General features: G+C 36.1%; 2 protein-coding genes across 2 annotated transcripts; one reads left to right on the top strand and one right to left on the bottom strand.

Annotated features, from left to right (window-relative positions):
- The first annotated feature begins 2626 nt into the window (after positions 1–2626).
- On the top strand, positions 2627–8854 carry LOC140988800 (uncharacterized). The gene is made up of 2 exons (XM_073457870.1): positions 2627–2903; positions 8286–8854. Exons 1-2 carry the CDS (start codon positions 2773–2775, stop codon positions 8755–8757), a joined length of 603 nt encoding a protein of 200 aa, XP_073313971.1. The 5' UTR covers positions 2627–2772; the 3' UTR covers positions 8758–8854.
- A 6111-nt stretch (positions 8855–14965) lies between these two features.
- LOC140988121 (probable calcium-binding protein CML18) lies at positions 14966–15968 on the bottom strand. Its single transcript, XM_073457065.1, has one exon. It carries the CDS (start codon positions 15683–15685, stop codon positions 15188–15190), a length of 498 nt encoding a protein of 165 aa, XP_073313166.1. The 5' UTR covers positions 15686–15968; the 3' UTR covers positions 14966–15187.
- Positions 15969–16985: the final 1017 nt, after the last annotated feature.

The following is a 16985-nucleotide window of genomic DNA, read 5'->3' as shown; positions in this document are numbered from 1 at the left end:
ATCATTGTTGACAACGAGTGTCAAGAAACTTTGAGTAGTCGAGATATTACTATACAAGGAATCGGTGGAAATCTTATCAGCATTATGTAGTTGGCTATTATGATCCTTTGCAATATCCCATCCTTCTGTCATATGGTACATATGGTTGGGACATAAATAGCCGAAATATCAATGGTACCTGGTTAACATGCTTAAATTATTATGCGTATATGCTACATGTTAGTAAAAAAACATTGTACTTTATGCTTTATCTTTTTAATTAAAAACAATTTAAAACTTAAATTTACACATATACTCATACATTGTAAATTATTTTCTTAATCAGATACGAGAAAATTCATCGTCTTTGCTACTTAAAGGAGGCCGTCTACTTCAACAATATGTAGTTGACAATTACGTAAATATTGAAACACAAAGACTATGATGGATACATTCAAATCAACATGATATAAGTTCAGAACTTTACCAATGATTGCAAGATTGTTTACATAGAGGTGAAAATAATGCAGGTACAATAACTTAATAATTAGAATATTATTTTTCACAAGATATATTATGACTCACATCTTATTTATATCTACCAAATACGTTATACAGGAAATGTTGGTACCAGTATCATTTTGCCATCATCTTTCGGTGGAAGCCCACATGATATGTACCAACGGTATCAAGATGCCATGACTTTGGTACAAACATATGGAAAACCAGACATAATTCTTACAATGACATGCAATCCAAATTGGAATGAGATAAAATATCAACAACTCCCTCATGTCAGGGGCCCAACATCTTTTGAAAATATGATGACTGTGAATTGGGTAACATATTCAACATTTAATGAGTCTGCTCAAATGAGAGGACTTCTCCAACAGGATGATTATGTAAAACAATATCTGCAAGAAGCACGCTCCTTCAGAAAGTCATCTTCATTGAGAATGTTATTTGTATCCATACTGGTGTTCTGTCAACCAACAATAGTTCGAGAACTCTGTGATGAGTTCCATCATTGCATGTGTGAGGATTTTGGTAGAGAAGTTTCATCAAGTAATTAAACATCAATAATTTATTGCTTGAGATGCGAAGGTTGTTGCATCATTACAAAAAGAAACTTGATGATTTTGATTTTCCATCAATAAGTACTGAGTTTTTAGAAGACACATCGCTACTAAGAATAATTGAGGATGAGCTTTCTTATCATATTTCTGATGATGATTTGAGCTCTATTGAACGTTTGAATGCTCAACAGAGGATTGGATTTGACACCATCATAGAAAGTATTGTGCATAACTAATCACATTTTTTTTTCATTGATGGTCCTGGAGGTATTGTAAAACTTTTTTATACCACTCAATGTTGGAACATTTAAGAAAATGGGTAAAATTATAATTGCGGTAGCAACATCTGGAATAGCTGCAACATTGTTGCCAGGTGGAAGAACTGCACATTCACGTTTTCAAATTTCACTTAGACCAACTAGATCCACAGTTTGCAAAATAAAAAAACAAACAGAACTCGCAGATCTAATAAGGCGTGCATCAACTATAGTATGGGACGAGGCTCCAATGGAAAATCTCTATGCTTTTGAATCCGTCAGTAAGAGTTTCCAAGATATTATGGAGAATCAAATAACATTTGGAGGAAAGACAATGGTTTTTGGTAGTGATTTTCGACAAGTGTTATCGGTTGTTAAACGAGGGTCAAAGACAGAACAAATTACTGCAAATATTTTAAGTTCAACATTCTGACATTGCGTAAAGATAATATACCTTCAACAAAATATGAGATATGCTCAAGATATTGAGTTCTCGCAATTTCTCTTGCGCATAGGTGATGGATTGCAACATACTGTGAATCTTGATTTCATAAAATTATCAGATTCAATTATCATACCATGGGAAAGTGAACAATCAATTTAGATGTTGATTAATTCTATTTTTCCTAATATGATAAATCTTGTTAATGATGAAAACTATATGGTTGATAGAGCCATCATCACAACAAAAAATGTTGATGTCGACAATAGTAATCAAATGCTCATTCTCAAGTTTCTCGGAGAGGAAAAAGAGTATACCTCTTGGGATAGTGTAGAAGACGACAATGACAACCTTTTTCAAGAAGAATTTTTGAGTTCTCTTAGTCCATGTGGTTTGCCACCACATAAAATCATATTGAAAGTAGGAAGTCCTATCATGATTTTGGAAATGTTGCGCCCGAACCTGGTCCATGCAATGGAACTATATTAATATGCCGTAGTCTTGTTAGAAATTTTATAGATGCTGAGATCATAACAGGCCCTCACAAGAGTACTAAATTTTTTATACATAGAATGCCCTTGAAAAGTGAAGATAATTTTGGATTGTCATTTGAGTTGACACGTCGACAGTTTCCTATAAGGCTTAGTTTTGCTTTGACAATAAACAAAGCAAAAGTTCAAACAATTTCAAATATTGACATATTTTTGCGTAACCAAATAAATAAAAAGGACGATAGACTTGGTTTGGACCGAATCCATCATCCATTTTCGGTTTAACCATCGTGTGAAGGCCCAATATCTTATTAATCTTTGAGTCTTGCGGACTAACTTTACATGAGATTTTCATTTTAGTTATTTCTATAAAAAAAATCGAAAACGAGATGGCTTGAGCAAAGGGAAATCGAAAATTCCTCTCAATATAAAGAAAAAAAGAAACAAAATTTATTCTCTTGTTCTTCTGTAACGACATTCGAGAAAAGCATTGTTGATGAAATCTTCGATCCGAGACGCCAGTAAACATGGTGTTATGGGAAATCACATTGGGTACAGCGTATTTTTTGGGTCTCAAAAGAACCTACAGATTGGCTCTCAAGCTTCAGAGGAGGCTCATTAGCCCTAGATATCCCAAGACCCGTCAACTCGTTCAAAGGTACAGATAATAATCGTCTAGCTTTAATTGTTTGGTTTCAATATATTGCCTTCAGCTTCTGAATCGATTATTGTATTGTAATGATTGTTTTTCATGCTACCGCGCTTTCGGATTTTGATTCAATTTTTGTTTTTGTTTGCTGGAATCTTTGTGTTTCCTGTAATTGTGTCTAGAATTTTGTGGAAAAATATGAATCGGCCCCTTTTCAACTTGAATCCTGGTTCCACTCTTATTTGTATTGTGCATGAAATTGGACCAAATTTCTGGAGTTTGTTTGAAAATGGTGAATGAGTTATATGTAAATGAAGTGAAAAGATATTAGTTGTTTGTCACGCTGCTAACGTATTGCTGTGGTGGAGGATGAGCTATAAATCTGACCTTTTCAGGATGATTGATTATCCGGGCAGAAACTGGGCTGTTTGTTGTGGAAAATACAGATTTGTATTACAATTGTAAGTCAAAAGGAAATGATGACTAACAAAGAGTGGAGAATTTAGTTTAGTGCTGAGGTAAATTAATGCTTTATTTTGGATTGAAGGATTTCATGGTGGATATGAACATGTGTTACTATTATCAATAATGTTTAAAAAATAAAGCAAAAATTTAGGAAAATGGAAATTAGAAAAAATCAATGCCAAATTGAGTATGGTTTTCAATTTTTTTAAAAGAGTTTAAACTGCATCACAAGAATTTTCACTCCTAACACAACTTTAAGTTTTTCTTTTGCGGTTGGTCAAAGTGCAGAAATTGAATTCCGTTAGTTTAGTTCAGCCTTAGTCCTTTATGTCGATCTAGTTTAATGAATGAAGTTCCTACAGCAATTTACCAATGTTAAAATGTCCGCAATCATTCTTTGACAGTACTTTAAAAATTGAGGGAAAGGCCCATCTTTGAATGGCTAACCTTGCCAATTGCCATTTAATTGTATGATTATGGTATATTGGCTACACCCAAACAAGTGAACAGTACTTGTATTAGTAATATGCTTGGATTTAAACTACGAATTGCAGCATTGTATTTGGGTACCTCTATTTTTCTTCTGCAGCATCTGCCATTTGCCATCTGCATCTACCAACAGGTTAAGTCAATATCAATACCCATCTTAATGCTCATGTCCCTCGTTAGTACCAAATAAAGTATGGTAATACTGATTTATTGATAAATCAAACAAAAAGCTGTTTATTTGTTTGTTTGATTGATTTAGAATAGATTGAGAAAACAAACAAGTTTGGAGAATGAGTTTGGTTGTGATTCAACTTCTAATTTTTCCAATTTTTTTTATATTTATGGAGTTTTAGTGCATAGATATTAAAAAACTAGACTGTTAGTTTTTCTTTGGAAATCACACATTTTAGCGAATAATAAAATAACAGATTATAGAACCATGATCATGGTGGTGGCAACACAGCCTGAGTTAAATTTTTATTAGTTGGAATGAGTTACCACTTTTATTTTACTGAGTTACACTAAGAAGTCTATCTGGTTTGAATTTTGTTGAGGATTATGACATACATACGCTGAGCAGTTATATGCCATAATATCTTGTCAACTTCACATTGTGCTATTTAGTTATGTCTCAAATTGCCATTTCTGTGTTTGCGGGCTGACTTTTCTGTCCGACATATTATAAAAAAGCGGTGAAGGCAGTCTTCTTGTAAATATGGATCCCCAACTTTCTTTCATTGGGTTTGGTGAGGGCAGAACTCTTGCTAGCGGTGGTGGTGGTTGCTAAATGCTCATCAGTCGGGTGCTTTGGTTAATCAATTGATTTTGGCTTATCATAATGTCATATGGTGATGTTTTGAATCCTGGTATTGTGTCTTAACCATTGAAGTAAAATAAGTGATAACGAACAATTTTGGCGAACACGTCACGTAGATTTAGTAAAGCTTATCTTCTTTTGAACTTGTACGGGACATGAGTAAAACTTATCTTCTTTAGAACTTGTACTTTCCCATGTCCCCACTTTGCCTAATGATTTCTAAAGCAGGCATTTGGTTATAGGTTAATTTTGACATTTAATAATATTAAGTATCTCTCAAACATAGCATCCGTAGTTTCTTTGCACAATGTCGATTACTAAGATAAGAAACATTAGGAAGAAATATTATTCTCATTCAATTAATCTGAAATGAAAAGTTACATGCAGATTTATAGAAGTCCTTTCTACCATTTAATCTAAATACAATCTTCTTTTAAATTCAAAAGAACGATAAATCCATATCTAAGAATTAATATACTTATCTAATATTCAACTCTCTTCCGCAAGCTGGGCTGTATATGTTTATCATGCCCAGCTTGGAAATTAATTCTTCAAAATTAGGTCGAAAAAGTGCCTTTGTTAAGATGTCTGTCAATTGCAATCGAGTAGGAATGTAGCTGAGGTGCACAACCTTCCCTTCAATCTTCTCGCTTGTGAAACATCAGTCTACCTCAACGTGCTTGGTTCGATTATGATGAACCGGATTTTTGGTGATATTGATTGCTGCTTGGTTGTCACACATTAATTCCACCGACTGATAGCCTTTCAGTTGTAGTTCACCGAGTAGTCTTTGAATCCACATTCCTTCGTAGATTTCACGAGCTAAAGCTCTAAATTCTGCTTTTGCACTAATGTGTTCCACCACATATTGTTTTTTTACTTCGCCGAGTTACTAGATTTCCCTACACAAAGGAGCAATAACCTGAGGTACAATGTCTAATAGGAGAGCCAGTCCAATCTGCATCACTATAGACTTCGATATTTGTGGTGGAGGTTTTTCTGATATTAATCCCCTTCACATGCGCCTTTTTCAGGTATTTCAATATTCGATACACAACTTCCATGTGTTCCTTAGGTGGATTATTCATAATTTTATTGATAACACTCGCGACAGATCCAATATCAGGACGTGTATGAGATAGATATATTAGATCGTCCACCAAAATTTGAAATCTTCCTTTATTAACTAGCAAACTATCCTTCTTAATTCCGACCTTGATGTTTGGTTTAATAAACAATAGGTTTATCAACTGGTTTACACCCGAGCATACATACCAGTCTCTTTCGAGAGGTCTAAAACATATTTCCTTTGGGACATTGAGATTCCAAGTGACGATCTAGCTACTTCCATTCCAAGAAAATATTTTAGGTGTCACAGCTACTTCATCTCAAATTGCATAGGGTTCTGTTTGCTCTCAAGCTGTGGTTGCATCCCACGTGAGTAGAGACAGGGCATCCTGTCAGGAAAGGTTGGTCCAGTATCAAAGTTGGACTTGCGGAGGAGCATCGGGTGATGGTTCGAGAGATGGTATGGATGGAGTTATGAGCTCCCAATGTTGAGATTCATTACTTATATTCTTCCCTTTAATCGAGTAGTTGAGATAAAACGGGTCAATTTCAACAAAGTTACATACATTGAAGTGTAGAATTTTGTCATTGTTGGGGATTACCACTTGTAGCCCTTTTGGTTTGGAGAATAGCCCAGAAAATGGGAATCGATGTCAACAAAGACGGAACATCCAAAGATCTTAAGTGCGAAGTCATGGAGAAGGTGTGTTTTTGGGTAAAATTCGAGAACTTGGATCGGTTTTTTTTTAGTTAAGGGCATGAGAGGACATTCGATTGATAAGATAAGTTGCAGTGAGGATAGCATTACCCTAAAAATGACGTGGGACATTATTGGTGAATAAGAGATAATGAGTCACTTCGAGTGTTCTTTCAAAGACTATTTAAAGATTAGGGATGTCTCAGTCTTATCCTTAATTAAATTAGAAATACCCAAGAGAGACGTTTATGGTCATCTACAAACAATAAAAACCAAAGATATCCAGTGATATTTTTGACATGCCAATGACCTCAAATGTTATTGTGAATGAGAGAATTTTATATGGTTTGTAAGGCTAATGTATTTCTTGTTTAGGGAATTGACAAATATCACGATGCGAAGACTTGAAATTTTTATTACTGAATGAGAAATGAATCACTTTTTCCATGAACAAAAAATTGGGATGACCTAAACGATAATGCCAAAACAAAATCTTACCAACTTTATTAGTATAAAATAAAATAAATTATGAAGCGGAGAACTGGATGGATTCAATGTCATACTTTCTCGGAGGATTTTTCATCTTGAAGATATACATGCCTGCATAAAGTTCAGGACTGCCAATTGTCCTCTCTAATACCAAATCTTGAAAAAACACACGAGTCACCAAGAATTTAATTGTGCCCTCATATCAGCATTGAATTTACTTACAGAGAGTAAGTTGCATGTTAGGAACAAACAAGACTGATGTTAAACAAATATTGTGAGACAGCTACACTAAACCAAAACCAAACACCTTGGAGCAAGATCCATTCGCTATTCGGATTGTTTGCATGTTTTGAAAAGGAACATATAAGTGAAAAAGTGAAATATTTCTATTCACATGGTCCGATGTGCCGGAATCAATGATCCATGAATTGGGCAGATCTTGCTGGGAAGAAAAAGCACTAGAAAATTCACCTTTTTGGGTTGTAGTTCCTATGCCAATAAGAGATGGATTTGGTGGGTTATGAAACTGATTGAGCAACTTTTGAAGAATCTCCATTTGAGCCACAGTTAAAGATGGGGGGTCAGAGAAAGAAATCTATGTCGCAAAAGCTTCCAATCTTCCAGTTTGCCTTGGATTCTCCAAAAAGTTTCGAAATTTTGATTAGGTTTCTTGCACTGTTCACACCAAATTCGTCCTTGTGTTAATTTTCCACTGGAATTTGTTGTTAGCAGAGAATTGGTCACGCTATTTGTAGCAGCGTGATCAATTAACTGAGAGAAAGCTGGCAATGAGATGTAAGGGCAGAACCATCGCAGAAGCGATTGAAGGAGTAGGGTATCCCTCGTTGCATCCTACATTTTTTCTTTTGTCAAATTATAGAATAAGAAATTTTCGTCGATTTCAAGATATGACCATATTATTTCTGCATTCCACGCCTAGAATTTTGAATAAGAGGAATCTGGACGCTTCAAGAGTTCATCTTTGCCCTTGCCACATAATAACATCATGATGGACTGAAACTATTTAAGGTAATTTTACCCGATTAATTTTAAGCGCCAACAATGAGGATGAGGCATCGGAGGAAGAAAGAGTCGGCATGCTGTATTTAGTCATGGGCTGTTTCTGGCTCTGATATCATGTCAATTACAAAAACAAGAAACATTAGGAAAATTATTCAATTAGTCTGAAATGAAAAGTTACATGCTGATTTATAGAAGTCATATCCTATCATCTTATTCTAAATTCGAAAGAAAAATAAATTTATATCTAAGAATTAAAATACTTATCCGATATTCTAAACACAGTTGTCATGGTTTATAGTCGATTAAATTTGCTTCTAACACGGAAAATTGCTACAAATTTCAGTCGAACTCGAGCTATATTTGATGTGGCACTCAAAGTGCATCGCAATATTCAAGAAAGGGATATTGAAATTGGTAGGAATCTTGGGAACTGGATCCTTCGGTGGCTTGACAGAATGAAGCCATCTGCTCAGATCCGAGGAAATCCTCCCCCTGGCAGCAACATAAACACTAACACCACAAAGCAGTTGAGCAGCACATCTCAGCTGAACAATCGAGGAGGCTTCCAAAAATTTGGTGCAAAATCGGGGAATCAAGAATCAGCCAGACAATTGTTTACAGCTGCAAGAAATCCGTCACCTAAACCTTTCCCCACCATCGCCTCGACGAGGAGGCCTGCTGGAGGTAATGCACAATATAGGCAGTTCACAACTGGTGGCTTTACTCCGTTTGGAGCGAAATATGGAAAATTTGGGCTTGTGGATGTGATCAGAAATGACGTAAGGCAGTGGATGAATCACTCATATAGTAATTAAAGTGTTTTCTTCACGGGACTAGTGATCAAACCATCGACCTTAAAATAAATGTTCAACCGGTTGATCGGACGGGTTCAATCGGACGATTGGATGTGCACGGTCGGATCGAATGTTCAACCGAAGGATCGGACCGGTTCAATCAGACAATCGGACCAGCGAAATTGGGTCGGACCAGTGAAGTGTTCTCGGTCGAACCGTGCGGTACGGTCCAGATTTGAAATCAGGGGTAATTAAACTCACATTTTATATTTTTTTTGTAATATTTGGTGTTACACATCGTATTTGCTTAATTGATTTATGTACTAGAAGATGCTGAAATACAAGTGGGATGGAAGATGAGGGAAAATCCAGTGAGAGAGGAATAATTATTTCAGGAGGTTCAATTATGACTTGGCATAAAACTTTTTTTAATTTTATTTTATCTACTTTATGCATTTTGAACCTTCTATTCTGTGGCTTTGGTTCTGATCGATCTGGTTACCAATTTGAAGTGAAGTTTATTTGTTAAAATTTTAAAAATCATGAAAATAATAAAAGTATAACTCACGAGATAACTGAATGAATAAAAGTTAATAATCTACTAGTTATATTATATAATATTTTTTTACACAAAATTTTTTGTGACAGACTCATGGATCAATTTTGTTATACGAGTTTTCTATTTGGGTCACATTAAAAAATATTATTTTTTATGTCAAAAATATTACTTTTTTATTGTAAATATAAGCCATATTGATTCGTCTCACATATGAAGATTCGCAAGATCGTCTCACAAAAAACTTCCTATTTTTTTTATTGATAACATGAGATTAAATATATATTAAGATAAGTTTGGTGTAGGTATAAGAGCTTGATGTTTAATCACACAAGATCTTTCGTTCCTGGCCCACTGTGTCTCCTTCGGCCCATTTAATCGGTTCGGTTATCGATCTAATAAAATTTTTAATAACCGAATTGTTTAGAATCAGTTAATATGGGTAAAGTCTTTAGAACTAAGGGGTTGGATAAACACTTTAACTTTGTGAACTCTTTTTCGAATATGAATCAGTTTTTTGAGAAGCAGTTCCTGAAACATTGTATGTCTATATCGATCAGTTATCTAATAATAGTGCGAAAATAAACTGAGGGATAAATTGAATAATTTGGTTAATGTATCGTGATAACTGAATGAATAAGTGTAATGCTCACGAAGATTTTTATAGATGTTCAGAAACTTCAAATGCTCCTACATCACCCCTTCTATTTCAAGGATAAGAATTTACTAAAAGACTTTGATTAATTACAACGAGTCTGTAATAATCCATTTCAAATTTGAATTTAAACATTGTCAAACTGAAACTCTTAGTTTTTATTACAAAACTTATCAGTTGATAACTGAATAGCTCGAATGAATAGTTTGAATGCTATAAATGTATTAATGAGTTGTGAGTTAATGATTGTGATTTTCAAACTGAATAGAAACTTGAAAGTAAATCGTTACTGATTGAAAAACTGATGGATTTTGTAGTTCATTACTGAATGTTGTTTTTCACTTGCTTCACTAACTTCTTCACGAACGAACTTCTCAGCTATTTATAGTCTTCGATCCTAACGGTCACATTGAATGCATTAATTAATGATATTTGTTGTGTCTCTTTTAGTCTATGTGGACAAATTTTTTTCTGACAGAGGTACGATGTATCGGACTATTATGCTTCATCTCTCTTGCTTTGGTACGGATTGTCAGTTTGTCTGCTGAGATTCAAATTGCAGCTGGTGACGTGGCTAACTGATCAGAAGTCAATTTGGTCGACTGATAAGTTCAAATGGTCTATATCAGTTTTAACTTATGTCCTTTCAGTTTGAACGTTCTGCTATCGGTTCTAGTCTCGATTGTTATATCAGTTCTAGGCTTTAGTTCTGATATCCAATCTGTTTGTCAATATCTGATTTATCAGTTTGAGACTTATTAATTCTTATCAAAACTTAAGTTTATTTACTTTAGTTCTTGTTCCGTTTTAGTCCGATAAGTCTCCTTAAGTTCTGAGATCAGTTGCGTTCTTTCAGTTTAGTTACTGGTTCAGTTCATGTATTCTGTTAGGTTACTGATTAGTTTGTCAAACTCTGAAACTTATAAATTCCAATAATTTCTATCTTTTCGGTGTTTGACAAAACTTAAAGTTTTGAACTCTTTATCTGAATTATCTGAAATTATTTAGATTATTTGAAACTGATTATCTGTATCTTCTGAGATGTACATATTCGTACATGAATAAGAATAAATTTTTCATTAATTTTGAAAGAAGTAAGTATGGATTCGTACAAAAATTTCAAAATAAAAAGTTTAAAAACATGTATACGCTCCTCAGACTATATAATTGATGTCGGACACTTGTTCATTTCTTGGCTTTCTTGTCAGCTAGTCTTTTATCAGTTGAACTGTCTGGTTCACTACGTTTTTTGCTGTCTCTGCTGTATTCTTCTGCTTTTCCCTTTTTTTGTCAATACCCGCCACCTGGAAAATAGGAGTAATGCTTAACTGATTTGAGCGAAAACCTCAGCTAACTGATTTTGTACAATATCAATCTTCTTTGATAGGCTGATGTGCACAAAGTCAATTTGGTTGCAGAGTAGTTCTTGGGAGGTGACCAGTTTAGGAGTTGTGTCTGCCTTTCTTTTCATCCTTTCAACAGTTGTGAACAGATCAGACACTTATTTAATCAGCTTCTATAAGTATTTCATAGTACGGTTGTTTGGAGTGTCTAGACTTAAAGAATGAAGCTGTTGATTAGACTTGACGTGAGAGACTGTTGACCCAAGATCTGTCAAATTGGACAGGATATTCTCGAGCACTCTATCAGTTACGAGCGGTAGTTCAGGAGAGAAGGTTTCAACAACAGCTAGGGCTTTCCCTTTCCCTTCCCACTGAAATCAACAACTGCTAACTGTCCAGGGCCAGCATCCTGGTCCACATCCTCAGCAACTTCGATTACGGCTTCTTCTTGTATAGAAAGAATCTGAGGTTGATACTGATGATCAGTAGATGCAGTAGGTTCCTCATCAGTCTTCTTTCCAGCAAATATAAGTTGATGGGAAGCTTCATAAATGAAGAAAGTTTCAGGAACCACCAAGGTAGTGGATATCAGTTTAGTTGAAACTGATGCACTACAAGAAATTCTGCATACAACAACGCACATACGACAACGGTTTTTCACAAAAATCGTTGTCATATGTTTTTTAACAACGGTTTTATCGAAAACCGTTGTCTTTTGGGTGGCAAAGACAACGGTTTTTAAAAACCGTTGTCTTTTTGGGGTCAAAGACAACGGTTTTTGGGATCAATGACAACGGTTTTATAGAACCGTTGTCTTTGAGCGTTTTTTTGGGTCAACGACAACGGTTGTCGATTAGCGTGTTTTTTTGGATAATTGACAAAGGTTTGAAGAAATCGTTGTCGATTAGCGTGGTTTTTTTGACAAACAACAACGGTTTTGGAAAACGTTGCAATATTTAGCGACGGTTATTTCAAAAACCGTCGCTAAATTTAGCGACGGTTTTGAAATAACCGTCGCTAATCTTAGCGACTGTTTTAAACAAACCCGTCGCATCTTTAAATTTAGCGACGGTATCGACAAACCCGTCGCTAAAATTAGCGACATTGTTTTGAAACCGTCGCTAATTTTAGCAACGGTTTGAATCCAAACCATTGCCAAATAAAAATATGCGACGGTTTATCATTTGCCGTCGCAAATAGCGACGGTTTAACCAAAACCCGTCGCAAACTATCTATAAATATCGTCATTTTCGTTCCATTTTCCTCCACAACACTTAAAATTTTTTTCTTTTACACCATTTTATCACTTCACACAACACTTAAAAATTTTCTCACAACTTCATAACACTTAAAATTGTTCTCTCTTACACCATTTCATCACTTCACACAACACTTAAAATTTTTTTTCTTACACAATTTTATCACTTTCACACAACACGTAAAATTTTTCTAACCACTTTATAACACTTAAAATTTTTCTCTTTTACACGATTTTACTACTTCACAACACTTAATTTTTTTTCTTTTACACGATTTTAGTTTGGATTATTAGTTTCTATTAGATTTATTAAATTATTAAAAGTATTTTTTTTACTTTTCGAAACAAATTAGCGACGGAAATCTTGACAGATGACCGTCGCTAAAATTAGCGACGGTCGTGATTGCTACCCGTCGCTTAAACCGTCGCTGATTTGAACTAGCAACGGTTTATGTAACCGTCGTTAACGGATACCCTGCTCTTCCCTGAACTCCTATTGAATATCTTCAGTAACTGATAGCAGCAGTTCATCCACATTGGCTAAGGATAATTCTTCATCTGTATACATGGTCAGTTGAGCTTCTTGTTCAGAAACTGGTAAAACAATTAATGCGGTGTAGGAGAAAGGTTGAGCTTCTGCAGAAGATGGTTGAGGAATTGTCTCTGGAGCCTTCTCAGCAGTTTGTGCCAAAACTAAGTCAGTTGTAACTGGTTCAGATGAAGTCTGAGCAGCAGCAGTTTGGCTGAACTTCTCAGCTGGTGTTGGACTGCTCGTCTCTACTGGAGTCTGCAGCTTCTGCCCCATCTCTCAATTCTTTACTTTGAGTTGGAGGGTGATGAGATCAGAATCCAGTTGTTGAAAGACTATCCTATCGGCTTATGAAGTAGGTTCGGCTGGATCATAGTTCTTCTTCAGCTCAGCAATTACTTCAGTCAACCACTTGACTCTCATCAAATCGAAGAAGTATGCTCTTCTCTCCATTTCTTGTGCAACCAAAGTGGTTTTAACTGCCTTCATCACTGCTGACTCTAATGAAATAAATCTTTTAACGACATATTTCTTCTTTAGCTACTTGGCTAGGGTGACATTTTTGAACTGTACCCATTCAACGTAATGTTCAATCTTCACCTCAGGATATTCATTGATTTCGTCCATGATGAGTTCGATCTGAGTCTGAATGAAATTATTCGGCATTGATTCTTCAATCAGCTTGGCCTTGCCCTTTGGATCAGTTATGGTGTGTTGGAGATCAAGTCCTGATCCAATTGTGTCCACCACTTCTCGAATGAGCACACCTTTCGGCAGTGCCTGTGGAAGTATGGTCGGGCGGACAACTGTAATGCAAATCTTCGATCAGTTTTCTCAGCTGTAATGCAAATCTCTTCAACTGCTTGGTCGATTGCACCATGTTCTTCCAGATAGTGAACAAAATCAATGACCAGTTCATCTGAATTCCTTTGATGATGGCTGTCATCATTTGAAACTTCTCAATAGTTAAGGCTGCGAAGGAACCAACCTTGGCCAAGATGCCCTTGACAGCAATATTAGCTAGCAGCTGGAACTCTGGCTTTAGTTCCCTCTTAGCCTCAGATACTTTTATCATCTTCCCGCTAGCTGAGAGCAAGGTCTGCATTTCTTCAATATCTGCAGCAGCCACTTCGGAGAAACTTGAAAGGTCTTCAGCTGGCAGATTGAATAAATTCCTGAAAAACTCTTCATCAACAATCATAGAGTGATTGTTGACCTTCATTTGGATCTTTCCATCATCAATGACGATGCTGAATTCATAGATGGTTAGAAACTCTGATGAGTAAATTTCTTGAGTTTCCAGCCACAAAAATTAGCGAAGACCAGACGATTCGATCTTCTGAAAGACACGACACGAAATGAATAATTCATGCTCGAACGATATTTTTAAAAATAGAATCAATTCGGATACCAAATATAGTGTAAAATATAAGATCACTCACTTGATCGTCTGATAGGCTCGAAAATGACAAGAGCTTTACTTGAATTCGAACATTTGGACATAACTTCGGCTTGAAAATCTTGAAAATGGAAGCAAAGTTTCGTTCTTCCCTTGGCAGCTGGTAGTCTAAAATTTGGAGTGATTTAGGTGTGATATTTGCCAACTTTAGACTTCTATTTATAGGCTTCAAGTGTAGGAGCTGAATGATCATCAATTCCTGATCATTTATTCCTTTAAATGTCACTATTTCATACTTATTAGTTCTGTTACAAGTCTACCATTTCAAATGAATGAGTCTCTTGAAACTCTTGAACTTGCTATAAGCTAAATTGGGATGCATATCTTTGAGTCCATTGGATTGACATGATGCCTAAAACATTTCAAATTCTTTGGCCCTTTGGCTCATTGATCTTGATAATGCGAATGAAGTAGTTGCTGCATTGGTGGTTCTCACAATAAAAATGTGATATGAACGACAAAATTGTAAATCCAGAAGAGTGAGAATACAATCAAAAGAGAGAAGTTTTCACTATGTATATGATGATCATACTCAAAATCAAGCGCATTCAAAGCGAAACACACACAAATTTTCCCATCTATATTTATTGCATTCCACAAAACCCCCAACAAAAAAAAAAAGGTATTCCTGTTCCAAATGCAATTCGTTGTTCAATTCCAGCAATTATCAAATGCAGCAGACACAATAGCCTGCGAGAACTCCGGGAAACTGATCCGCCCGTCGCCGTCCGTATCCGCCTCCCGGATCATCCCCGTCAGCTCCTCCACGGTCAACGCGTGGCCGAGCTTGGCCATCGAGTGGGCCAGCTCCGCCGCCGTGATATACCCATTTCCGTCTCTGTCAAACATCTTGAATAGATGCTTCAACTGATACTCTGTGTAAGGAGATTTCGCCGGCAGGAGCTCCGGCGCCACCAGGGCCACGAACTCCGAGAACTCAACCAACCCGTTGCTGTTCCTGTCCGCCTTCTGAATCAAAGAATCCAGCTGATCCGGGCTCGGCTTCAATCCGAGAGATCGAAGGAGCGACCCGAGCTCCAGCTCCGTTAAGCTCCCGTCGTTGTTTCTGTCGAATGATCTGAAAATATCGCGGAGCTGAGCCAGTTGCTCGTCGTCTAACTTGGCCCCCGCCGCCACTTTACCGCTCATAATGCTCTCTCTTTGAATTTCAACGCAAATCTGGGACGGAATTCTTCTCTCCTTTATCCTGGAAAACAAGTGTGTGATCCACAAAATTTCTCTGAATATCCTTATCCTACTTTTCGTGATTTTCGTTGGGTTTTTAATGGGGAAAATGGAATATGAAGTAAAGCTAATCAATCGGATCTCATTGAGCAATTCTTTTGCTCAATGAGAAGAGAAGAAATGGAATGCCATAATTGTCTGTATGTTGACAACAGGTAGTAGGTGTAAGTTACTTATTAATTTCGCATCATATAAATTAAAAGTTGAACGTTTGCCGAAAGCGTGTAAGATATACTGGTTTTTTTTTTTTTTTTTTTAGAATACGTGTTCAGCGAGTCAACTTCTGATTTGAGTTTTTATTGATTCTAATGTAAAATTTTTTATTTTAATAATATTTTACGATTTTATCTAATTATGACATTTTACTTTATCTGTATACACATGCAAGCTGCATAGATAAAGTCTTTGAATATCCAACAGGTACCACGAGGTCTACCTCGCAACATAAAATCATGGAACTCATTAGGAATATTCTAAACAGAGTGTGCGAACTCTGGTTGAATCTAGCACTCCTAGTCGAATCAGTCACCTAAAATAAGGATAAATGTCGCTTGAACTTGAGACTATCATCTGTGATGTAAACGTCATGTTTCATTGACAAGTGAATGAAGATGTTCAATCATACAAATGAGTGATTATATGATGATGTATTGAACAACCCTTTCTCGGACTGTCCAAGTGTTTCTCTTTTATCGAGTGAAATAGTCCGTAGTTATGATTGTACACTATTAGTCCTTTGACCCGAAACAATATAGGAGCTATACATACTAGCATGCACTTCGATCCGTTTACCGATTCCATTGAGGGTCATCAGGTGGCAGGTTGGGTGTAGTTTCGAAATACGTAGGAGCAAATGTATTGTAGTCGGGGATTCATCGTTTGCCTATGTGTGAAGATATCATATATGATCTGATGATTTAATAATACAAGGATTCTCTAACTAGAGCAAGAAATATGCTTTAGAAAAAGGTGTTTTCCTAGTTGCGCATATCATATCACTATAGTACTTAAAGATACATTGCATCGTTATCGAATTAATATGCAACTCTCAATATACCAATGGTTGCAGATTCGATCGTGATATATGTGTTGAAGAGATCGTACTATACGCTAACCATAACTTAAGATTCTCGAAAGTACTATCAGTGATATCTAAGGGATCATGTGACGATGATAGTAGACACTCTTACCATAATCCGATAGG

Source organism: Primulina huaijiensis, chromosome 11 (assembly GCF_012295235.1).
Source record: "Primulina huaijiensis isolate GDHJ02 chromosome 11, ASM1229523v2, whole genome shotgun sequence".
Taxonomy (NCBI): Eukaryota; Viridiplantae; Streptophyta; class Magnoliopsida; order Lamiales; family Gesneriaceae; genus Primulina; species Primulina huaijiensis.
This window is presented reverse-complemented; position numbering and strand designations above follow the sequence as displayed.

What these genes read in the sequence shown, in the direction of transcription:
- LOC140988800 (XM_073457870.1), top strand. Translation starts at nt 2,773, where the DNA reads ATGGTGTTATGGGAAATCACATTGGGTACAGCGTATTTTTTGGGTCTC. An exon ending in ACCCGTCAACTCGTTCAAAG is followed by an intron (nt 2,904 to 8,285) that starts GTACAGATAATA and finishes TACAAATTTCAG; the next exon opens with TCGAACTCGAGCTATATTTG.
- LOC140988121 (XM_073457065.1), bottom strand. Translation starts at nt 15,685, where the DNA reads ATGAGCGGTAAAGTGGCGGCGGGGGCCAAGTTAGACGACGAGCAACTG.